A 27,213-nucleotide genomic window follows, 5' to 3' on the forward strand; every position below is an offset into this window, starting at 1 on the left:
ACTGGTGTAGGTGTATTTGAGATATTAAATTTTGCTTTTCAGCTTTCCCAAAACTTAGTAGTTCTCTCACCCATAGAAGCCATCACTGCGCAAAACCTGTTAGGTCTATATCCATCTTTACACTTGGTAGGGTGGATACAGACAGGTGAAAATGTTCTTTATGTCAAAACCAAGAAAAGCAAGAACTGGCCCTTCAGCCAGCTGGGGAAACGGGGGGAAGCTGCACAGAATTTCCTTTTTCAGAAGGCTACAATTTAAACAAGAACTCCATTTCTTTGTGCGTTAACACGAGCATTTATGAAGTGCTGGACTCAAACTGCAGCAACCACAATTAACCTCAACCCAATTCTCAGAAAATGCTGCAAGAATTCTCTTTAAAATCAGCTAATGCATGACGGTGGTTGCTATTTCCACTAGACTTGACAGTATGAATGACAACAAAGCAGACCTGTATGCATATTTTTTTAAACTGAAGATTTATTGGAAAGAAATTTGATCCCATATCTTTTCAGCAATATAGGATATTTAACATTTTATATAGACTGTATTCAAGTAGAAAAGATTACATTAAAAATTTCTAATATTGCACTTGGGACAAGTCATGGCTAAGCTACTAACATTAGCATTCCAGAACAAAATCATAACATAGTCTTCAGAATTTTAGTGAGCTGCCTTGTGTTATTAAGATTCCTTTACAGGTATTTTGATACACTGTATTTAACTTAAGCTCACTGCTTAGAGTAACTCCTGTAATTTCAAGGTAAAGGCAAGCGATATGCTGAATGCAAGCAATATGCTGTATGCTACCAGGGATAATTTTGGCAATATTTCACATTTGAGCCAAAATACTGTAGCGATTCATTTAACTCTTGTACAAGATCCCAGCATACACACAAAGGACTTCAATGCACATGGGAAGTGAAATACACAACTCTTTTACACATTATTTCCGCCAAATTACCACATAGGCAGGAACCTTTTGTGGCTCACTGAAACAGACAAGTAGATGCCCCAGTGTATGCACACAGGAGACAGTCTCCACATGCCACGCACAGCAGAAGTGTCACCCGCACCTTTTCACATTCTAGCGGCCTCTGGCCAGTGAAGCCTCAACAGGGATGGTCCCTGCAACCAAGACTCAATGGGGGAGAAACCCAAAACAGAGTCCCGGCAAGTTGCAGATGGGATTTCCATGGAGGTGTAAAGGAGGAATTAACCACTGAGGCTGTGTAAGGGATCAGAGAAACGGATTATAAAAAAAAAAATAAATAAAATCCCTCTATACTCATTCCCAAACACGCTTAGAAGGGGTGGGATAATCAGGAATCACAGCAAGAGGGGAAAACAGGAGAGGACTTAAATAGTAACTAAAGCTGTCGCTCTGAACTGGTATTTAAAAATCTCATTATATGAGTATTGATTAGGATTTGCATTTCATAGAAGCATGAAGGTTTCTGCAACTGAAATGTGCCAGAGAAGAGCCATGAACTTACAATTCAATTGCACGGTGGGTGCAAAGGGTGGAAATCTGCACATCAGCAGCAGCTTCTCTCCCCTCCTGGGTCTTGTTTACATTCCCAAAACACGTTAATGTGCAATAGTTAAGAAGAGATACCCTTTATTTCCTTCCCCTTTAAATCTAACTTTACTTCCTCAGAAAAAAATTAAGAATGTTAAGAGTGACTAAGGTCCATTTTTTAAGTAGCAGCAGTTTCAATTTTTATGTAAAAATAGTGTCAGCAGATCTTACTAATGATGCAATTAAACTTTTGTTTTAGTAAGCAGTATTACATAAAAAGCACAGTCATTTGTTTGGACCAGCACTTTTGCCTTGGTTGATCATCTCTCTCTCTGGAGGGTCCCCACTGATGCAAGGAACAATCTATCCATATGTACAGACTCAGGAGTTGCCTACAAAGGACCAGTCTTCACTGTGCACACTCTGAAGAATCAGAGTCATTTTCTTCCACTGTCATTTACCATGATAAACATTTGGGGCATTTTAACACAGCACTTGTTTTATCTTCTTGTTTTGCTACAGGTCCTGTAAAAATCACGTCATTTGTAGGCTCAGCCTTTGGGACAGGATGGTTGTAAGTTACTGTTTTCAGTCACAGAAAAAAAAAAAAAAGAACAAAAAACGCAACACAAAGACAGACCAGTACGCCCAAAGTAAACCTCAGGTACATGAAAACAGGAGAAAAATGAGACTTCGGAAACCTGCTTCAAAATTCAGTACTGGACACCAGGAAACTGAGTTTTAGAAGACGGTGTGCAGACATTCATCCATCTCTGGATGTCGGTCATTCACACAAATCTTTGTTTAAATGATGTGATGCATCTCTAATGAAGTCTTAAAAGCAACGTATTATATAAGAAAAGGAGCCAAGTGTTAGGTAATTAGCAAAACACAAAATAATGGAGCTTTGACTCAGGATAGGAAAAGCTGCACTTTCAATTGCATGACTTGTACTCTCCTAAAACCTGAGCGGTATCCCCTTAGTAGGTGAAAAAAGTAAATCCAATGTCACTCCACACTGACATCCTAGATGTGACTGCTGGACACGTCATCTACTGTCTTTTATGGAACTTCGTGATGCTTATGCTTTTTCAGAAAGCCTAAAAAAGCTTGAAGTCTACTTTGAATCTGATTTCCCTACACTATCCTCAATTATATTGAGCAAACAAACGATACATTTCTTACTAGAAAAACATCATGTTGTCCTTAAAAATAATGAAGTGAAGAAAGTATCTTGGTTAGAAAGCTCAGACTTACACATGCTTTCAACAGAAAGTATATCATAATAAGCAACAAAAAGAGGTCAAAAATTATTAAAATCAATATTGTGTAAATATAACCAGCTCATAGGCTTTTTCACTCCATTTCTCACATGTAAAAAGTTTGTAGATGTACATCGTAAAGAGAAAACAAAACACATGTCAGCAAACAGACCCAGCTGCCACCCGGGCAGATTCTCACTTGGGAATGAATCGTAGCAGTTGTCTTTTCATTAGGGAAACTAAAATAGTGGCCAAGTTTAGAAACTTGGGCAGCACCACAGTTTTTCTGCAATTCCAGGAATACTCAGTCCCAAAATGTGCTGTTATAAGAATGATTTACACCAAAGCCTGCTCTTGGATCGTGATGCAATCGCAATGAAGTCGGCTGGTACTTGCCTTCAAAGTGATATGTTAATATTCTCTAGCATCAAATAGTAATGTTAACTATAAAAATATAAAAAAATCCTGCTGTCAGCCACCAAGGAACAGTCTATATGCAACATGCTACAAAACAATATGAGGCATCTCCACCCAATAATCACTGCCATATTTTAATGACCTTTTCTGTGGACATATATGCAAATGGTACCTTACACTGCAATACTGGAACATGCTCAACAGATTCCCGCACGCTGGCCCTGTGCCACGCGGCTTCAGACCCATCGTCCCGCCAGGAGCTCCGGGCCCGGCCGAGCGCCCGCGGGGCCGCAGGGAGGGAGCGGGACGTGGGGCAGCTGAGGGACACTGCACCCGCGTCCCCTCCACGAGCCAACGGGGCAGAAACCAGCAAGGGGGATAAAGAAGGACCTGAAGACTGGAAGAGACTGTAAAGCTTAAAAGAAATACATATGTGGCTTTTCACTGCTATTTTTCTTTACGCCCATTGTTTGGTTCCAAGCGCAAGAGTACAACCCCATGCTTTGTACAAAATGAACACTCATGTTTCAATATCTCATCTGGAAAATCTGGGAAGCACCTATTAATTTGGCAACCGTTATGTTTTCATGTGAGAAGACAAAATTCAGGTGCTACAGGAACGACGGAATGCAAGAAACTCTTCATCTCTATCAACAACACCAGTGGCAAAAAAAATGTTTCTGCAAATGACTCCTCAGAACTTTGATAGTGCCCAGCACTTACAACACAAACACCATCAGCTTCAGAGGGCCTTGATTTCAGTATTGCCACACACCAGGTACCAGAAGAATATTTAAAATACATACCAGTCAGTAGTGGCTACAATTTATCAGAAAAACGGCTGTCTTGTTTTTTACTCCACAATGTTCTGTTTGTAAAATGTCCTCTTATAAAAACCTTCCATTACAAAGTTAACTACTACAGCATAGTGGAATTAACATCTGTAATACCAAGTATAGCAGATTGTCTCTGAAAACAATGCTCAGATCTGAAAGTGTAAAATTATTATAAATGCTAGAAAAATATGACAGACTAATGTTTCTAGAAAAACAACAACACAATGAGATTTTTTTGCCCCCATGAAAACACACAAGGCTACAGTAAGATAGTCAAAACCACCACACTTGTCAACCTGGAAGAAGCAGAGTGTTGAACAGCATGAACCATGGTCCTGACTTCCATTTGAGCTATTATATAACCATCGGAACAACTATTCCCAACATTTGGAAAAGCAAAAGTTATCTCACCAATCACTTTAATAAAAATTATTACAACCTATTAAAATCAAGGAGATTTAAGCTTTCACAAACAATTTAGGGATTTAATTTTTCCCACTATATAATCTGGAAGATAAACCTCAAGCATTGCTTCCATCACCAGCATCTTCCCCCAGCTGCCTGTTGATTCAGTGACCATTATGAACATGGGTATCATCATGTAATGTCTCATTACTCTCAGAAGTGTGAAGGGACTAAGAATTGGAGTTAAATTTCATATTTTGACTAAAATAATGTCCACAAGATACATGCAACAAAATATCCAGCTTGTTTTGGAAGCAAGTCTCTTCCCAACAGCTTTGCCTTTTACATTTAGAATTTTTCTGTCTGTTTGGTAAGATGCAAGTCCAAAAGTAGTCTAATATCTACACTTACACAAGTACACGACCCCCCACATACATCACTAGTAAATAATCAGACTGCAGACAAGATATTTGTAAAAGTAATAAAACCCTTTGATGCTCCATATTTTTGCTGGCAAATACCTCTCCTGATATAAAAGGCACTTTGAAAACCCAATATGGTTTGGTTCATTAAGTTTGCAAAGTACAAACAATCGTACAAACATACAATTATATTGAAGCATGTCAGCCATTGTGACATTATCTACAAAACAAGTTTCCAATTGTTGATAACACTGGTTTTATGGGAATGAGCAGTGGTTTCAGCAGCTTTACTGAAGACATGACAGGGTTTCCAGTACCACAATCTTAGTAAGTAAAAAACCCTCAAAAACTTGCAAGTTTAGGGGCCACAAAAAGACAAGACCCAAAGTCCGTAACATTCATTCAATAGTTCCTCCTTAGAAGTGAACTCCATCTGTAGCCCAAGGGCAGAAATCTATTCAGCCGATTCCAGAACGGTGGCAGAGGCGGCTCTGTCTTGAGAAATCAGTTGCTATACCGTTACAGCACAGAAAACTTTGGTCCAACAGCACAATTTCAGAAATTCACTACATGGCTGCGACATCAATCTGAATGTAAAGCTGTCTTACTCCTGCCTACGGAAAAGAGAGGGAGAGTTAAAAAATACAACTGTAAAGCCAAAGCAGTTGAGCTGTCTTGAACAGCAGCCCACACCAGCAAGTTAACTAGCAAAAAATCTTAGCATCTTATTTTTCTGTAATTCATCTTCCATATTTAGCATACCATTCATCAAGATCCTGGCAGTCTGGAAACCTACAAACTTTGAGAGCACTGTATGGATACACAGGTCTTCACAATCAAGTGCACATAGGTAATTTTACATTAACATCAGCTTTGCTACATTACTTTTTCCGATTAATCCTAAATAGCTGTCACACGTGAAGCTGCACGAAAGCAGTTCTTACTTTTGTAAGAAGTTTAAATTCCTGAAAAGTGAGCTGCTTGAAGAGCTGTCAGTTTAAAATGGAGCTGAGCACAAGAGCATAATATGGGATTTGTTGTTAGATCCAGTTCTACATTAAGATTTTAGCAAGAAACAACAACGGCTACAGTGAATTTACATCACGTCAGGACACGCTAAAATAATTTTTGGTAAAGGTATGTGAATTGTATGGAAGGACTTCTCCTCTCAGAAGTCCTAATTAATTACGCTTACATGGGCTTGCTTTTATCATCATTCAGTATAAGACAGTATTAAAAATCATTTAGTCATTCATTCTAACGTCAGCAGCAGGCCAGCAACAATGGTGCGATGGTCTCTGGTTATGCAACGTGAACCTGAAGCATCAGGCCGAACACTGACTGTAGAGCAGATCGGCTGCAACATCACCAGCTCGCTTTCAGCTCAGTTCCGTGGTAAAACCAACCATCATATTAAGATAATGAGGGCAAATATTACTGAAGAGAAAAATATCTACTTGCTCCAACTGTTCCTCTGCTTATTACCGTAGGTCACTTAAGAAAAAGGAGAGACCTTGTTCTCCCAGTTCCCTTCCCAGACATGTGGCTCTTGGTACCTCCGCAGCTACAAAGTGGCCAAAGAGCTAACAACTCAGCTAGAAAACGAAAATCTTTGGAAACTTTATGTTAAAACTAATTTTACACCTGAAAGAATGTTCTGCATAGTCCTTCCCCAAAATACCCCTCAGTTTCTAACCACATGGTCTGCAGAATAAGCCATACGGACAGAGATCTACCTGTACCATAATCTGGAGCTGCATGTGATACAACATCACAAAAAGGACCAAACTTCGCGAATAAAGTTTGATTTTAGAATATCTGTAACAACAAATCCTCCTTCCCTAAGTGTCAAACATAACAACAAGTATGTGTGTTTATTTTTACTGGGTTCTCCATGACTGACTACTTCAAAATTCCTTAAACTTCCTGGAGTTCCCAAGAACTCGGGCACTCAGGCAGCACAGTGCAGGGTTGGCTGCAGTGGTGAGAGTCCAGAAACTGAGAAAATCCAGTCTGGATTTTTTAAGAAATGTTATAATACAGTTAATTAGAGGGGTGCTTATCAGATGCATAAACAAGTCACTAGGCCATCACATACACAAGCTGCCAATGCCACAGACCAGCAGAACATTTAGCACAAGGGAAAGAACATGCATGTGAGCACACAAGGACCTTCCCCACTGTAGAAACCTTTGAGAAAGCACTAAACTGTTGACAGAAGTGCATTTTTATTTACTGTATGAAATATACCTGATCAGAAACTCCCTTTCTTACTGTCCAACTGACACAGAAAAGTCACTAATTTACGTATCTCCAAAGTATTACACTCTAACTGACAATATTTTGTTACCTAAAACACTGGTTATAAACAGCAATATCTGTCTCCTTCTCAGCTACAGAACTCTTTGTAACTCAAAAGCAGAGAAAGTACATTATGGGAAAACATAACAGTTTTTTTCAAACACAGTCCTCCAACACCGTGAATAGAACCAGGATGTTTGGCCCTGGATGGTGTAAGAGAGAGTAAGTTTCCAGCTTTATTCTTTACAAAGTTCACTTGCTGGACTAGAATTTTCTATTTTACCTTAATAGACTCTAGGCTCTACTTGTAAACCACTCATACCCAGTAGCTATACTGGAATAGGCAGCCAAACTGAATCTCATGTTTAATGGTTGAAAGTATAAGAAAACAACAGAAAAAGCTTTCTCAAATTTGTAAGATTTTAATCATAAGGCAAGAACTATCAACTTCTAATAAAGTTTCTCTTATTCACAAGAATTCCAGCGATTCCTATCGGCTACAAGTGCTATCAAACACCTCACCATCTACATATTTATATATATCTCAACAAACAGGAACATGCTGGTCATATATGACATGACAACTGATGGTTACATTTTAACTAGTGATCACCACATCATGGATCTTACTAAAAGACAACAAAATATGCTGAGATCATGGATTCTTATAAGTATAGAAATGAATGACAAACACAGCATCAGCACAGTGAAAAACTGACGTAGGTCCAGTCTGTGGTCAGAAGCCCTATCCTGAGGGAAACCTCATTTATTTTCTTGGTTCCTCACAGGTCAATATAGAGTTTCAACCGAATTTGATACACCTCAGACAACTACAGATGTTATTCTCATTAAGTGGCATAAAAAAACCTAACGCAAGGTGGTACAGTAATTCCATCTACACTGATGGACTTGTTCCACACAGCTGAAGCAGAGCAGCTTTTCAAAACACACATACCAAAACCAGAAACATTTACTTTTTCTTGATAAGAATTAAAATGCCACATCACATGACAGGCAGTTTTCACTTTGAGATGTGATCTCCACTGACAAGACGTACCTGAGTAAAAATGTTGTGAGTCTGGCTTAGAATCCACCTCCCATCAGCATCAGGAGCTACTAATAATTTCAAAGTCCCTATATAAACATCAGTACAGAGGGTCCAGAAGTGTGGATCATGTAAACTGTAAACTCCCTGCAACTGCTGCACCTAAAAATACAAGCAAATTTTTAAAAATATATTTCAGAAAATATTTATCCATGCTATGTTTTTTATAGAAAATATAAAAGCTGATGCATTCTTTTATTTCCAGTCCATTGTGCAATTTGTGATATTTCACCTAAATTCCTTATTATTATCTCAGTAATTGCAAGGAAGGTGAAAACACACCGATTGCATGTATGTGGCATGATTGTGGCATGTATGTGCCATCCAGCTGCATTTACATTCTACATATATTTTACTGAAACCATTTCTGAAAACAGTGGTATCCAAGAAAGAAAAATCAGTTAATAAATTGAGAGGGCATTCAATCAAAACAGCAATTTTTGCAAATGTAGGAATCTCCCCATAAGACAATTTGTGAGAGGTTCTAACTATTAACAGAAATGTATTAATATCTGTGTAAATATTTTGTGAGGGCTTAGGTTTGTCCTGTCAATTCATCTGTACAATTTTAGCAAACCCTCCACGCAACAATAACAATCCTTTATCTTCCTGAGCACAGATGGCACTTCTACAAGTTCTTTGTATTCTTTTTGCAAAGGTGCTTGAAGTGTTCAGGTCATGACACAGTATTAGATTAGAAACAGGAGTACCAGGAGAGAGGTCAAATTCCGAGTAATCTGTGTACTCTAAGTACACTTCCAATGTTACTCCACCTCACTTTAGTAAAGACAGAACTAGATTTTGAGGGAGACAAAAACTGAACCAAACAGAAAAACATTATGCACTTTGTATTAACATGAAGTACTTTGAGAGGAAAAGCTTCAGGATCTGTTTTTCTAAACCAACATAGCTCATATTAAAACACAAGTTGAAGCTATATACAACTTAGGACTTCAGCAAGAGAAGAATCAAACTGGTACCTCCACTTATACATCTATGGAACCTTTCACAGGCACTACTGGAAAACCATCACAAAATATCCTCACACACACAGTTCAGGGTCATTCAGTCAGCAGCTTGACCTGAAGCAAAAATGGTCCAAGAGCTCACCCTCTGGTAGCACTGAGGCAGCACTTTTTCCAGGGAAGGAGGAGTTCGCTGCATCAAAATTCCAATGGATTCCCTTAAAAGTGGAACAATACTGGAAAGAAAAAAGGAAGTTAGCTACCATTACATTTTCAAAAGATGCAGAACAAAGAGCAACATAACATTCCTTAATGGTCTTGAAGAATTTTTCTTTAATTGTTTCACCAGAAACTGAGAAAGTCAACATGAAAACCTGTTACAGAAAACGAAAGAATTGACAAAATTGCTATGGTGTCTTACTAAAGAGAAGATTACTTCTCCCCCCAGTTTTCCACAGAGACAAGTAGTGGACATTCTCAAAAGACTAACAGTTAAATCACAGGATCTGAGAGCATCTCTCTTAGGGTCTTAAAAGTTATACGACAAAGCAGCTGATGAGTACGGCTCAAAACCCAAACCCAACTTCAATGGCAATCACTCGCAATCAACCATAAAAATATGCAGCTGGAATGGCGTTTTTTGCTTTTGTGCTTGGCTTAACGCATATTTTTCTTATGAACTAAGATAATAATGGGGAGACATAAAACTAAATTAGTATGAACCAGTCCAGCTATAACAAAGTTATTTTGTCAGAAACAGAAAACGTAGCATATTCTTGAAGTGAACTAAGTGCAGGGTCTCATCCCCAAGCTCAAGGATTAAACATTTGGAAGCAATTATGAGTTCCCTCTTGGCCAAATGGTCTTGTTTAAGCCGCAAACTAAGATGACACTTAATACCCTCTACTATTATTATTATTCCTTTCCTTCCCTTGCCCCCACCCGCCAAACAGTAAGCCCATACCATGAAGCTACCACTAAAAATTTATACTTTTATTAAGTGTTCAGTATGATGATTTTTTCTTTAGGAGTAGCGCATCACGTTTGGCTCAGTAAGGCATCTTAAAATTTTCAAGAGGATGACAAATATTTATAGCCCAATACAGAAACTTCAATAGCAACCTAATTTCAAGAGCATATTAGTCACCTAACACTCTAGAACAAAAGTGCTGATATATTTCAGAAATCATAAGCTGAATTTCAGTGTTTGGCACTGGCATGACAGCTGGAGTATAGAGTGACGGGATAAAAAGCAACCAGAAAACGTTTGTAAGAGATTAACTGAGCCGCCTGTTAAAGAAAACTGCAGCAGCTTAGTTTAAAAATCTCACGAAGTAACACAGAACGCACTGCGTAGACCAGCTGTATATTTGCAGATGGCGAACAGCATGACTGAACCATTCCAGCCCATTTCAAAAGAGATGGCTCCATGTCCATGTGGAAGCAGCGCTGCCCATCACCTGCTCATGCTGAGCCCGGCGCAGGAGGCAAGTGGAAGGTGCTCGACTCTTGTCTAATGCACCTCTGGAAAACCAGTGAGCCTAAAATTAAGTCTCCTTGGAGGCACACTGGTTACTCCAGCCCAGTTCACTGCCTGATGCGCCCAGCACATGGCCAAACAGTCACACTGCTACCGAGGAATCAGTTCAGAAATAGGAAGAAGCAATTAAGAGGCAGGCAGGAGCTGCCTAAACCAGACCCGTCATGAAGATAATTAAACATTTAGCAATGCAATAAGTGTCAATCTGTCTAAAGGAAGCTTAATTGGAGTGTCACATTCTACAGACAGTGGATTACAGAAGTTTAGGGAAAAAGGTTCTTTTATCAATGGACCCATCTCACTAAATAATGTCCATGTCACAAGCATTACATCAAAGGGAGCAGGAGCTGCCAAAATACTCCATTGCTGAATTGATTTTAGTTTAACTCACTATTTAAAATGCAGGTTTGCTTCTTAATAAAAACCTTGAAGACCAACACACAAGCTCAGAATGCAAACTGAATACAAAGTTTTTGAACACTGACTCCATCCCCATAAATTTAACAAGGCCCCTCTAACACATGCATCCAAAGGCTTCAAAAAACACACAAGTACAGGCTGCATATTTCTTCCCAGAGAAAGGACAAAGGACATGGAGAATGTAGGAGCTTGCCTTTTTATTGGAACATACCACTACGAGTGGAAAAAAATAAAATCCACAATAGCAATGTCAGCAAGATAGGTCAGACTGGCACAACTGTGGCGGATGCACTCGACCACCCCATTACATTATTTGATATTATTTACATTATTGGATAAAACTGATGTACACAATCTGATGGAATGGAAATGAATTGGCAAGTAGGAGATATGAAGAGACAGCCTACAGAAATTCAATACTATCAGGTTGGGAACTCTGAAAAAGGATTTGCTCAGTGAAAGTGATTGACTCATTCTGGAACAGGATGCACGTTGAAAAGTGAAAGTTAAAACCCCATTAGAGCTCTGCAGCTGAACATGAATTTAAAATTAAGATCTGCTTCATTCTGAGAACCTTGCTGCCTTAAGAAACTGATCTTCCAAGTTAAAGTCTCCGCAATCAGCAAGGTGTGTGCAAGCATCAGAGACTGTCTCTCCTTGCCAGTCAATGGGGTGCAGTTTTAAAGTGGCACATATCGCAATCATTAGCTCAAATCAACTAATATACAAAAAGATACATGACAAAATACACTCCACTCTTAGTATGGGTGGTACAGCTTAAAAGATAGTCTCCCTACTGGCAAGATTTAAGAGAGAAACCTTCTGTGCCAGTTTTTGGCAATAATGCTGCACAAGTTGTCCTTTTATCCAAATTACAAAAATCCTAAAGCCATGAAGTTTAACTGAAACAGCAATATATTAAAAGTCCAAAGAACTGAGGTAAATCAGGATGTGGTTTGATAGTGTAGGTGGAGTATCAAGCATATCCCAGGTCACCCCTCCCTCCTCTAACTTTGAGATAGCGTTCAGCTACAAATTTACGTTTTGCAAACTGAAAAGGCCAATAGACAGCTGCAGTGATGCGGTATGTCCTTACAGACGCCGTTAGAGCACAAAGCCCCTGCACTCAATTCTGTATCCAAAGGGACACTATCTTACAAGGCAGTCTTATGGTAAGCCAAACTAACATGACAAACTATAAAATCCAGTTTTCTGATGTCTCAGATTTTCCATTGTCTCATGCATACTACTGAAGTACAAAACCTTTAATTAAAACCCAAAACTCCACACAGTATGCTCTTTTCTCAAACACTAAAACACAGTATTACTTAATGACCAGGAGGCACTAGTAATATTAGTTCCATCTCATATGACTGAAGAAAACACTAGAAAACATGATGATACCAAACAGGCCCAGAATGTGGTTAGAGAACTTGACCAAGCTTTCCTTTGTTTTGGATTAGTCATTAGTGCAAAATACACGTGGTTGTCTGCAACAACTATTGCACGGGTACTTCTCCTTTTTTTTCCTTTATAAAAAGATTAAGGAAAATAAAAAATGCTGAATTCTCACTAAGTGGGGAGTTTTTTCATGCATAAGCAGTCTATAAGCTTCTCTGCTAAAGCAAACACAACTTTCCGATGGTCTCTGATTACCAAGCCCTGAATCTAAAATATCACATTCTTTCACAAGACAATGGAATTTGAAAGAGCACTAACCCACAGCAAGACTCAGGACAAAAACACGTCCTCTATGAAAGCCATAATAGCAAAAGCGGATGGTGTGTGCTAAAGGAGTTAGCAGCACATCCCACTTTCACACACACTGTTACAGAAGAAGCAAAAGGTCTTCAAACAGATAAAAACCACTGACATGAACTTGATAAATCCAGCCTGACACTACTACACATGGCCTGGTTAATATTAAAGAGTGAAAGCAGCAGACTCTCAATCAACTTGCATCACATTCAGATAATACTCACACCCATTCCAGTCCCATCCTGTTGATGCCACTGTTTTTGCAGGCAGAGCTGGTGAGATTCTGGCACTGTCATGATGTCAGAACTTTATTAAATTTTTTCTATTAGGCAACTGTGATTTTAATCAGATTGCAGGCTTTGCTCAAGACAAAGATCACAGCTTTAATATTTACTTCTCCAATTTTAAATTGTCTCTTCTTACAATAATGTAGTACTTCCATTTACAGGGTAACGGTACCTGCCAGCCTTGCTTGAGAATCAAGGTAGCGCATGCCGTTTAGCAATGACGGCTCGAAACAACACCAAGGACAAGCATGATAGTTTGGGGGAATTTTGCTATAGAACATTCCTTCAGAATCTTAGGTAACACAGCACTTCATTTAAAAAAGTATTTTTTTATACTGTTATGTCTAAAACATTGTATGGTGTATATACACCCAACGTTTTGGGCATGTCCTCCCCCCAAGCTCTTTCATATATTGTATCATGTTCAAGCAGCTCTAGACTTCAAGTAAAAATGATGTAACCCATGGAAACAACTTCACTAAACAACCAAAGTAAATTGCCTCTTTTCTTTGACCACTTAATATGTAGTCTGCATGCTCTGTCCAATCTAGTATCATATTTAGTCCACGATGACTTTCTAGAAACATGTGGCTCTAATAGTGGTTTCAGAGAAACTTCTTGCTTTATAATGGAGTTGTGGCTTTTGCTTGATGACTAATTTCACAGAGATGATGGAAATACTAAAGCTGCTTCAAAATTTCAGAATAAGGTTTAGAATCTTAGGGCTAAAAAATAAATGAACATTTAGTTTTAAGTATTAAAAGCAGTTTGAGATTTGAAAAATTATATTAGGAGGAAAACACCTTGGAAGATGCTTGGATAATATCAACCATGACAACTATGAAATAGCTTTTGTGTTTTTTTTTTTTAAAGACTTCAAAGAAAATGCTAGTGAAACAGACTTGTCTATTTTAAACATGTCCTATTTGCACTTTATATTTAAATCGACACTTGCATGAGATGGTACAGAAAGTAATCAAAGAAAGATTCATTGCATATTAGTGGTAGCAACCAGGAATACTCGGAGCTACAACCCCTCACCCACACCAGCTTCACCCTCTGCAAGAGGCCATAGATAGATGATGCAGAGATTTTAAAAGATCACAGTATACAGCCCTTCAATTGAGAAACCGCAAACTACCAAGCCCTCTCCTTGTCAGTGCTCAACAGATAAATACATGAACAGAGAAACACAAAGTTCTACAGCAAGTAAAAGCATAATGGAATTTGCAAAGCGAACAGTATCTGACTTCATGCCTTTCCCTCTATCAGAACAGTAATACGTGGGCTAGTTTTCTTCCTCTAAAAAGATTTGAAAGCATGAGCTGTAATAGGTATTAACAATATTTCGATATAATTCTACTGAAGACAGGCTTTTACTGGGATGTAGACTGGACTGTAGATGTAAACAGTCCCAGTCTACCAAAGGGAAGTGGCTGATCTTACCTCTGTTTAATAAGAGCTACCTAAATTCTGCTTCTGCTAAGCTTGGAAGTGTACTTATATGCCCGTGAAAACAACCTCAGAGAATCCCACACCGGATTTTCACTGCACAGCCAGAACGTTCCGTGCAGCAAATATGTCACCTTAGAGTAGCCTTAGCAAAGGATCACAGGATCACAGTAGCTGACAATTTCCACTAATGTTGTCTACAGGAAGGCTCAACCATTTGAATTAAAATCACTGCTTGACTTCCCAGGAGAGGTGATACCCAACCACCCTGCATCCACACAAGACAAAACAGGTTACAAATTAGAGGCTGTGCAGCTTTATATTGCAATGATAAATGCTTTAGTCATCCTATACAGGTATTTCTGTGATTTCTTTTGGCAAGTGTTGCCATCATTTCAGAAAACTGAATAGAGCAGGAGACCCACTAATAGGAGCAGGCAAGACTCAAGTAAATCAGACAGAGCTGCCCAACACTGAAGCAAACGCTCCACATAAAATGAACAGCTACTCTATCCAGACACACGCAGTCCTGGATTAGGAGCAATGATTCCGCTCTGCACTTGCATGTGACCACTTTGATATTCTACTGGCTTAACAGACACAGTTCCACGGAAGGTAATAAGGATTTGTGTTTTGCCTTTATTTCCTTTGGATACATAAGTATCCTGGAAAGAAAAAGAATTTAGATTAAAAACCAAAACAACAAAAAAACCCCACCACACAACAACAAAACAACCTACACACTCTATAAGTCAGACTCAGACCATTAAGCAATAACTTGGGGGATATGCGATTGAAGCCAAATCACTACCAGGTATATGCACATTTTATCCAGAAAAAATAACATATCTATCTATCTATCTATATCTATATCCAAAAAAGCCCCCAATCCCCACACTTCATTAAACCCTCAAACAACTAAAAATGTACAAAGTATTAAACACTACATTCACTGACTACACAGTGATTTCTTAATTTTAGTTCTTTCATTTTTCATTTAACATTTTCTTGAAAATTTCCTTGTTAAAAAGCAAACTATTAAAATGCTCCTCAAAGAGTCTCATGAACCTCTAAAAGCATCTCAAACAAACTCTATACAGCTTATGCCTTTGACTGATACATTTGAAGTACAAAATATGTTCTATATACATTCCTACAGTGTATGCATTTTGTATTTAAAATTCCAATGGCCTGTATGAACACAGCATCAGACCTTCAACAAAAATCACAGCTTACTGCAACGGCATGAAAAAATCACAACAGCTAATTAATCACCTTAAAGTACACTAAAAATATAAGTGCACTACAATAACCACATTTTGATTAAATATTTGCTTGGACATGCAAAGTGTAACATACTAATGCCGATTTACTGACATATATTTTTAAATTAAGTTATGTTTAATCATCAGCTTCAGAAAAATTATGAAATTAAATTGCAAAGTATTTATTATGGTAAAATTTGAGACAAAATTCAGTGAGATAATTATTTTTCCATTTCAAGAAAATTTCAATACATACTCAGTTAACAAAGTAGCTGGAGTTGAGAAACTGAAAGTTCTTGGTGACAGTTCTGTTACTCCACTATACTCGTTTGCTAATTTAAGGAAGAGCAAAATATCATGTGATTTCATAAACACTATCTCACATCCAGTAATGGATTCCAAATTCAATACGTGATAATCTTCCATTTTAATCTCGTTCTTTTCTAAATTACGTTGTACTACTTGCATCACAGTATCTTTACAGGATGTAAAAGCTGCGAGTTGGTTATACAATGGTGCCACATTAGTGCATTACCTAGATCTTCCTATTACAATCCCTCATCGGGCCAAAAAACATGACAATGTAATTTGTTAAAGAGACGGAATGGATTCTCACTAGTCTCAAACCAACATAGCTAACTACTGTCACACCATTATCTTTGCTCCTCCTGCACCTATTACCAACAAAATTCCTCTTCTATATACATATACCTAAAGCTCAGCATCAGGAAATAAACCTTGTTTTGTTGAAAATAATCCAGGCATGTTTCTGAATACATATTTCCAATAATACCCATCATACTGCAAGAATATAATCTTTCCCAAATCCCAACAGTATTCCAGATTGTTCAGCTGATTAAGAAAACTACTTTTTAAAGTTAAGAATCCAAAGGCTTCTTTAAAGGTACCTTACTGTACTGTTTACAAGAATGCTGTTTACCCTGTAGAAGACTCCTGCCTAGAATTTACATCTATAATTCTGTCCTAATATGCAAGCTCATTCCAGCTGGAAAGCGTACTAACTACTCAGATTAAACACACATCCAAAGTGCCCTGTAATCTAGACTGGTCTGCAGGTCCTTCTCTTAGGGGAGAACACCACCAGCCAGCATGAGAAAAAATTCATTTATCAGTCTGTATTTTATTGGGAATTTCCAACTTATGAAAACAATTTGCTCAATGTATACTTTATTTTCATATACAACCAGCAGAGTTCCTAGACTGTAACATGCAGAATAGTGTATCGTCATTACTTAAAAATTAACAGAAAAGATTCAAGTTTGGACTGCTCTTCCACCATGACTTTAGTTTTATACTCATGTAGCCATCTGCAATATTCACAACTGTTTCCTAAGATACCTTCCTGATGCCAGAAAAGCACCCATATTATAAGCAAGTGTTATTCCAAGACTGTAATTTGGCATTTGAGAAGTGACGAAGGCCAGCACAACAAGAGCTCAAAGATACACACACATACAGACATTCTCCAAGGAAAGAAGTCTCCCTCCCAATTAACAAGCCCAGAGCAAAAGCATTTCCATACACATTTTGACATTTCAACTGCTTTATTTTAAAGCTTCAGAGTACTCAAAGACATAGAAGAAGATCCACACTCAGGGTTTTGCTTTCACTAAGAGCCGTTGGTAGACATTAACAGCAGTAAGGAGAGTATTGCCTGCTCAAGTTCATCAGTTAATAACTAACAAATTTTATGTAGAATCCAGAGGTCTAAGCAGCTAATTAAAGTGTAAATGGACAGTTTCATATACTTATAATTGGAGTCAGGCAAAAGAGCTTTGGAAGATCAGCAATAAATACACTACTACTTAGATTTAAACCATCAGCTACCCTAGTAAGGAGAGCCAGCACTTTGGGGCTTTCACACAACCCCATTTGATAGAAGCAAAGCTTTACAGCCCCAACTTGGGGAAAGTCCCCAGACAGCATTCAAACTTTTGGACAACTTTATCAGACTGGCTTTTGCTCTCAGACTCAAAACTATGCTTACTTTATTACAGCCACAAAGAACAGATTCCAATTTTGAAACACGCACAGGTCTGCTTGCTGGGGCAGACATGTACTCTTACCCCACTCCGCCTTAGCCAAGTTGGTATAACTAATAAAATGGACAAAAAAATGGGCTACAAGTAAAACTGACAAATATGCCTCTAAAACAGCAGACAATTATTTAAGCTAAAGCCAAATCCCCACCCCCCCAAGTTATTTACCCAGGTTGCAAACAGTTTAGTGTCTTTTTGAAAACCACATTTTCCCCCTCAAATTTTAAATTTCACAAAATTTCAGTATAATCTTTTCTCTTGGTTAGATTTAGGTGACTTGAAGAGATTAAGGACAAAACTACTATAAATCCTATCAATCACCAGTTGGGCCCCTGTATTACTGTTACAGAAGATCACTTTATGGGAAAATCTGAAAAAATCTTTTGCATTGATTTTAGAAAAGCACTTCACACACACAGCATCGTGAAGAGTAAGGCAGAATAAACAATGGTTTTATGTCCAGAAGCATAAATGGAGATAGCTAAAGTCAAACAACACAAAAGGAGACTCAAGCTCTCAAAGAATATCCACCTGAAATTGTCAGTCATCTTGTTTATAATCACGTTTAAGTGCATTTCAGGCAAGGCCATCACTAGTTAAGTCTACTGGATTGCTTAAATAAATAATTAAAAAAATAACAACCAACCCAAACTTGCAATTAGTGTTTGCTCTACTATTGTGCTAGGATGTGTCAGTCTGCAAGAAATGCAGGCGTGCTTCTGCTGGCTGCGATGCACCTGACTGCACTCACCATAATGACTCTAGAGACCATTTATAGCAACATGGACTGACAAAATAACGGTACAGGCTGAGGTCTGGTATCAGGTCAAATGACACACCAAACCGTGAACCTCTCTACCATTTCCAGCACAGAATACAGACCTCAGATGTTCCTCCTAACTGTGCTAGAAGACCTATAAAGCTTTATTATGAAACCTCTATTATGGAAGGTAGTCTTCTTCCAACCTCTGTATGAATGGGGAAAAAAAAAAATATATTCTCATTCATGTGGTATTTTCTGATCAGCACTCCACATCTGCTTCGCTGCACACAAAGCCAGACCCTTAAAATACTGGGTGTATGGAAACCTATGTTTTATTTAACTATTAGCTTACCAATAGTTTCTTTCCCTTGGTAACATGAACATTTTCTCTCCCATTTTTTGAGGTTTCAGTTACAGAATTAGTTTGTAATAATTTGTCCTTTATGAAATTACAGAAGGTTTAAGTGAAAATATAAAGTTGATATTAAAGTGGTAATTTAATAGTGGGCATTCAGTGCCTGAAGCATGTTACCCATCTCTGATAAACAGGGAGATTCGCATCAATAATTCTGTGAATGCTGCCATGCGTATGGCATAAACACGCCATATATGGCATAAGCATAAGTTGCTGCAGTTAATCAGATGACATTCACCACTGCTGGAGAGACAAAGGTGTTCAGTTATTAGGCTGTAACTGGATTTGTGGCACTCTGCCCTATGCTGCCATTGAAACTGCTGCCAGAAAAGCCTCAGTAACAGTATCACTGAATGAAATGTTTGCTTGTCCAGCCTAATCCAAATGGCTGCACGTTTGGCTTCACATCGTGTCACAGACCTTGATAAGCAACAACCGGGAAAGCCCACAACTACTTGAAGCACTTCCATCAGATCTTGAAAGGAATAAGGATGTCTCAGAACACAAATACAAAGGAAAAGACAGTTCTTGCCGGTGGGGGGCGGGGGTGGGGAAATTACCGGCCTTGGTTTGTCAAGGACAAGGCCACATCCTGTGCCAGCAGCGCTGCCCTGCAGCCATTCTGCTCCAGTTACTGGAGAACATGGGCTTATGTAAGCCTGGACTAAATACAGAGAGGAAGCTTTTTACAGTTTGAACCTGAAAGACATTTTTGTAGTATTATGCAAACAGGGGTAAAATATGCAGATCAGGAGTGAAAGCTGTAGAAAAGGAAAAGAAACATAGCTCATGTAAGAGTGCACCAGAACAGCTGCAGAGAACAGAGGTAACATCTCACTCTCGGAAGAAAAGCAAACGTCATAAGCCATTAACACACCAGACAAATCTTTTTTTTCTGAGCTGTGATTTGTGCTGGAACTAGCACCAAATATAATACCAAATATCAGTGATGGCAACACTTACCTTACACCTATAAGTATTGCTATCAGCATTGAACAAATAGGATCTGCTATCATTAGACCATAGTTCTGCATCAATATAGCAGATATGATTACACCGATACTTCCAAGCGTGTCCGCAACAATGTGTAGAAATACACCTGTAAGAGATTAATCGACATGATTACAACTTAGTATTCTCAAAGCTAACGGAGTATTTCAAAGACAGTTTATGGAGAAGAGTTGCAAGACCTAGATAACATGACTTATGCTTGTTAAATTTGTGGTTAATTTTTGGTCAAACATACAGAAAGTGACTACAAGATTTCAATATATTTGTAGAATACAAAGCATTTGAAGAATTTACATTATTTTCTGCACTTAGCAGTAAGGGGTATTTCATGGCATGGCAGTGATTAAGAGATGTTGCTAATTCTTTTTTCATTCAATACTCATCCATATTACAGTGAAGAAACTCATGTTCCCTGATGCCTAGAGACAACAGCAAGTACTGTACAAAATGGAAAGACTTAACAGGAACAGTTCTGTAAAACTCTGAAAGATGCCAATGTTTTATCTACAACATCTTGTAGAAGTTATTTGGCAAAGAAATATGAAAGAAAACTATTTTGAGAATTCAACAATACTGCGGACATGAACAACTTCACTCTTATTTCAAAGAATAACAGTCTACCTTAATAGACAAAGAAACAAGCACTTTGCAGCCGGCTAAAATTTAGCTTTTGGAGCTCTCTGCTGGCAATGACAGGAATAGTCATTCAGAAACAGTTTTCTGAATACAATCTCCAGATTCAGATAATCCCTCCTCACAAAAAACAACACACAACTAGAAATCAGCTCTTCAGTGATTTTTCCAAGTCTGCATTTGTACTGGGTCTGGCTGGGATGGATTCAATTTTCTTCACAGCAGCCTGCATGATGCTGTGGTGGAGACTTGTGACTAGAACTGTGTGGGTACCACACCAGCAGTTTAGCTCTTGCCAAGCAGCGCTTGCACAGCACCAAGGCTGCCTGTTTCCCACTGGGCCCCCACAGCAGGCAGGCTGGGGTGAGCAAGATGCTGGGAGGGCCCCTGGCCAGGACAGCTGACCCCAACTGGCCACAGGGGTATTCGCCACCACATAGCATCACCCTCAGCAACAAATCCGGGGTGTTGTCTGTTCAAAATAGCTGTTGCTCAGAGACTTCCTGGTGGGAGGTGATGGGTGATTATCTTTGCACTGCTTGTGGGGTTTGGTTGGCTGGGTTTTGGGTGTTTTAGTTGTTTCTTTCATGGTTGTTTGGTTTTGTTTTTTTTTGTTGTTTTGTTTAGTTTCTTTCCTCCCCTCTCTCCTTCCCCCTCCCCCCTCCCCCTTCACTTACTAAACTGTCTTTATCTCAATTAAAGAGTATTTTTTGCTTTTACTCTTCTAATTCTCTTCCCCATCCCACTGCAGCAGTGAACAAGCAGCTGATGCGTGCTTAGTTGCTGGCCAGGAACCAACCCACCAAAGCATTGAAAATGAAATTATATAAAATTGAGTCTTTTAAATACGCTTTCATTAAAATGTGCCTCTCATGAAAAGACTTTGAAATATCTTCTACCAAAGTACTGAATATACATAACACAGTATACTTTAGATTCTCAGAGTCAAAAATCTTCCTTTTCCAGGACCATAAACAAGACAGAACGTCATCCAATAAGAGAACACAGTATGTACATTTTGGTATGCCAAATAATTACTACCTCTTACCTTACCTAATTTTCTCCCTCTAACTTTTGAGCATTAAAAAAAAAAATAACCAGAGCTCAAAACTTATGACTAAATTATCAGTAATTTATTTACACTAATGCTCAGGAGATCATGGACTCCAACACTCCTTCAAGCAATTTAGAGTGTATTACCATCTTGTCTAAACCAACTGAAATAGCTTGATGAAATGCAAGTTTTAAGCTCGGGTACTCTTTAGGCTCCTTAGGTTTCTGCTTTTAACTACTCTTTCCTAGATTATTATTATTTAACTTTTCAACATCAGTAACAGAAGCTGAATCCCAGCTCCTGGGATCTCTCTTTAAAATTGTGTTGACACTGCACCACATTTACACTTGAGAGAACACAGCTCAGCACCCGGCCATGCCCAGAGTCCGGCCCTGCTCCGTTTACAGCTGGAAATATCTTCTCTAAGATGAAACGTAGCATTTACCCAGACACATCTTCCAAAACAGATGTGTGACAAACATGTTACAAGCAGGAAGATCATGAAAAAACTAATACCACTATAGTTATTCTCATCATACCTTGTAAAATTTGTTTGCTGGATCCAGCCATCCCTTCCAGTGAATGGTCATCTGTGAAGACAATCATTGGCATGTTAACCTACACAAAGGCTCTCCCTAGTGGTATATTCTGTTATAGTCTTCCCTGCTGAAATTTCCTGAACAAACAAGCTGCTCACAGTGACCAGCTTTTACCCTAGCTATTGCTTTATAAAGCACCAATTAAGTCTTAAAACACATTTTTAAAAATAAAATACCACTTTACTCAACAGATTTTATCTATGTACACACAAAAATGATCAACATTTGTTTTTTTAATGAAAACAAACTGAGAAATAAGGCCTTTCTAGTATTTAGCAAAATAAGGCACTCACGAATACAAGGCACACACACAAACGAGTAAGGTCAAATAAATTTACTAATCAGAAATAGTTCACTTGAGTAAAATTGCCTGTTCATCTTTCTAATTATCTTGATCTGTAAAATTGTTCAAATGGAGAACACCAGCAAAGCAGGTTAACTTTGTCTATTGATTTTAATAAAAAATTGAAAAGAGAGTACTTGATAACTGACTTCATTATACTGCTGTAGCATACATCTGCTTTGCCAACACATTATGGTGAACATTCAAAAAAATACAGGTAAAGCAAAATCTTTCAAAACTAACACTGAACTTCCTGCAAGCAAAAAAGCATTTACCAAAATGAGTCACAAAACATGGCGGTGGCACAGCACACCACACATTCAGTGAAACTATTTTCATGTATGCTCTCAATGAGCTGCCAGCACCCTCTTTTTTTTATTTTTCCCCAGTAAATCATTAATGGCAAATTTTAATTGAGTCACAATGGTCTGTGACATTAGCTAAGTACTTACCATGACAATAACTCTGACCGTGAGAGTGTCCGTGGCCGTGATCATGAGTGTGTCCATGGCCATGTTTATGTTCATGGCTGTGACCATGACCTCCGTGACTATGTCCATGGCTGAGGCTACCATTAAATAGAGAATGGCTGTGTTCATGCCCTATAAACAAATATCATTGTCAGAATATAAATTGAAGTGTTGAATAAAAGTGTGCTTACATTTGTTTCTAAGCTACTTGAAACCTATTCATCTTTTACGTCATCTTATAGTATGGCTCCAAATAAGTTAAGAAAATTAACACAAGCTGCTTGTCTTCTAAATCTATGCTGTACAGCTGTATAATATATCTGATTTGAGAAGTCAAGTGCTTTTATACATTCCCACTTCTGAGAAAAGTTGTGCTACACTTTTAGTACAATTTGAAAAAGGTACACATAATTTGATACAAGCACATTAAAAATAGCTGTTTTAAGAAACCAGAAATCGGCTATCATTCATATATTAAAAATTCAAGCTTAAATTGCTGCTTAAAGACCAAAGACTATTTTGTTCCACAGTCTATATCAGTTTAATACATTAAGCTGAAAGTGACAGCATTTAGCTTTGCAGTAAAAAGCTTACCATATGTATTTAGACAAATTCTACATTTAAATTCCAAAGACACTAAGATGAGAAGCATCTGAAGCTGAATCATCCCATACTTAAAAAGTGGTTCAGCCACTGTTTTGTAACTTTTCCAACCAAGAAAGACCTTGCTTAACTACAGCTTAATTTTTTCCAGACGACAGTTTGCAAAACCTCTTCCAGTAAGGTGCACAAGAGTGCATGTTCTGGAGTTCTAGGTCTTCCAGTTAATGGATATTAACATGACAAGTACGGTAGTGACAAATCAGGGCTGGTGATAAAACATAAAAGTCAATATTGCAAAAGATCACATATGCATTTGGCTAGGATTGCCACTAAAAAGACATTTAAACTTAATACTGGGGTTCTCACTGGAGGATTATAAGGTCCTGCAACACAAGTTGCCAAGAAAAAAACACAGTACTGAAAATTCTAGACATCCTACCAGAGCCATGTGAATGTCCATGACCTCCATGTTGAAAAACAAATATCCCTATGAGATTTACAATAAATCCTAGTATAGAAACAGGAAGGAGTCTCTCATGATGCACGTCAGGAGGTTCAAGCGCTCTCTAAAAAAAAAAAAAAAAAACACCACAAAACAAAAACAAAAAAGCAGGAAACAAACAGAGTTTTACAATCTCTTTACTAAAAGGCACAGAAAAATACAAACACAGAAGCATTCTCATACATAGAGGCATATATAAAGACATAATTAGAAATTACTCGGGACTTTCAGGTTTTGGGGTGGTACACAGACTAATTCTTACTGTCTGAAGTCAAAGCTCTGCTATTAAAGCTGAGAAAATATAGTAGAGTGTTCTGATATCTAGCTAACTTTTACTGTAGGATTTCATTATGCTGCAGGATGTGGCTCAACACCATTATGAAAACATTCAAGTTTGTTGTAGTACATGGATTGCCCAAGTCATCCAAACAATGCCCAAGAGCCTAAAATGTCATTTCTTCCTTTCTCCTTAGAAGTGTGAGGGGATGCAGACAATGAAATGAAGACTGGCAACAAATAGTGGCATTTTTTGAAATTACTAAAATCTAGATTGATTTTTTTTTAATTATTTTTACCCTATTTTCTTTGGAAGTTTTTTTTTCAAAGAGACAGGCCTAACACAATTTGCATCTGAAGCTAAGTGTTGAAGGGGAAAGAAACATTCACCATCTGTCCACGGGGTTGAAAGGTACAGGCAATAGTGAGACAATGAAACTTACAGTAGATGTAAAATTTTGGATTGACAGCGCAAAGGGGATACTTAGCATGGGAGCTCAGACCAGGGAAAAGAATGATGTTTCAACGCTACCTTTGACCTTTCCAGTAGCAGTTTTTCATTTTTCTAGTAAGTTTTGTTGCTGTTTCTAGCTTTGGAGTGGTTTTCCCAAGCTTTTACACAATTTTAGCCAAGTTTGTATTGATTTTTAATTATTTACAGGCTTATTCATGTAGAGGATCTGTTCCTGAAAGCTCTTCCCAGTTCTCTAATAACTAAAATAAGCCCACTAGAATGTGTTCCGAACTACAAGTCTAAACAAACCTATAGTACCTCTCCCATTAAAAAGTAAAAGCATTAATACGAGCTGATGAGAATCAGTTATCAATTCTTAATTCTACCTCACTTCGTTACAGACACCTGCAATGTCTATATTTAACCTTGAAATGATCACCTGAACCAAATCAAGAAAAGCGCCCTTCTAGATATGAAAGCTATTACTACTTGGCATTTATATCAGATTTCAAGATTGGAAGATAATGCTCTTTTTTAAATTACTTAGTCAAACTACTTTGCAGAATGTATTTCCATTTCTTATGGCTAACTTCTCTCCACTGAATGACTAGTTTTGGCCTTATTTGTCCTTTAACAATGAGAAGATCTTTCTATGACACACTTAGGTGGCAGAAAAAGGATAGGGTAAACCTCACAGAATCTTTACACACAACCAAAATACACTATTTAAGAAGCTAGTACAGCTACACTGAAAAAGCTGGGTTTCTGTGCCACAAAGTAGCAACTTCAGATGGTCCTATTCTCTGTTCACATCACAGATTTTTAAATAATTGTGAACATAATCGATTTCAATAATTCTATCCCCATGAAATATGCTTTACAAATGGAAATGTGACAATGATACAGCAATATGACATCATACCTCAACACCTTCAGAAAAAATGAAGAATGCTGTAAAGATGAGGAATAAGCCATTTACAAAACCAGCAAGTACTTCTGCTCGAACATACCTGCAAGAAACAAAAAAGCAATAGCATATATTACCACCTCCATTTAAATGCTGAAAGCTAAAATTCCAACTTAGAAACTGGAGTACCAACTTCTACGTTTCAAGCAGTTGTACCACACATGGATTTGCTAAATGTAAGATTCAGTATATAAACTACAGAAAAGTATATAAAATTAACTATGTTGTATTTTGACAGAAATTACCTGATCTAGATTAGCCTTTAACTAATCTACATGGAAGAAAACTTTCAATACATCAAAATCTTCCCACTTAAGATCACCTCTACTGGAAGTTATGTTATAAATGTATATTTGGAAGACACAGAGTAAGATAAACATGTAAGATGTAATCAAATTGTGCTAATGTAAAGTTCTGTTTAATATAAAATAGCCATACATTCATTTGCTCCCCCACCAGTAGGGGGATTTTTAGTAAAAGTAGAAATTAGAATTTCAGCTACTAAATTTTGGCAATAAAAACCAGTCAGGTTAGAATAACATATAATTCCAACGTAGCAAACATCAGACTTAATAAATTGTGGCTGTTCTCTAATAAATGAAACACCAGCTGTTTAAATGCATAGTTGTAATTAATACAGAAACTGCTTTCATTGCAATTAGTTCACGGTACAATCAATTCTTCCTAAATTGATTTCTAGACACACTGGAGCTTCCATCTTAATTAAACAGTGCTTTAAGTTTCAAACTACATGATCCATGCTTAGGCAAGACAGCTGAAAGTAAATGCTGACATTCAAGCCAGTAATGCTACAGGGAACACAGGAACCCCTGTAACACCTCATTTGCTGTTAATTAATCAGTATCACCAATTAATAATACTGCATCACCAGTATTGTTTCAGAGGGCACAGATGCCATGTGCAATACAACCAAGTCCCTGCCGCAGCTCCAGCTGTGAAGGGCGGCACAGGGTGACCAACCTCAGCCCTGAGGATCCAGGTTCAAGGCGGCCACAGCTGCTGCAGCTGCTGGTTCTGGAAGTGGGGCTCACATCTCAGGTGCAGCACCACGGAGACTTGGCTCCTTCCAGTTGGAACTTTCTGTTCCA

General features: G+C 38.1%; 1 protein-coding gene across 1 annotated transcript in view; it reads right to left on the reverse strand.

Annotated features, from left to right (window-relative positions):
- Positions 1–457: 457 nt before the first annotated feature.
- Positions 458–27,213, reverse strand: part of SLC30A7 (solute carrier family 30 member 7) — a 33,473-nt gene continuing 6,717 nt past the window's right edge. Inside the window, exons 4-11 of the mRNA XM_082054661.1 lie at positions 26,060–26,147; positions 24,345–24,471; positions 23,285–23,434; positions 22,430–22,480; positions 20,156–20,291; positions 9,378–9,468; positions 8,220–8,369; positions 458–5,475 (exon numbers count right to left, since the gene is read on the reverse strand). Of these exons, the coding sequence (XP_081910787.1) occupies positions 5,428–5,475; positions 8,220–8,369; positions 9,378–9,468; positions 20,156–20,291; positions 22,430–22,480; positions 23,285–23,434; positions 24,345–24,471; positions 26,060–26,147 (841 nt within the window). The 3' untranslated portion in view covers positions 458–5,427. The remainder of the gene's footprint in view (positions 5,476–8,219; positions 8,370–9,377; positions 9,469–20,155; positions 20,292–22,429; positions 22,481–23,284; positions 23,435–24,344; positions 24,472–26,059; positions 26,148–27,213) is intronic.

This window comes from Streptopelia decaocto (assembly GCF_964273445.1).
Source record: "Streptopelia decaocto genome assembly, chromosome: 5".
NCBI lineage: Eukaryota > Metazoa > Chordata > Aves > Columbiformes > Columbidae > Streptopelia > Streptopelia decaocto.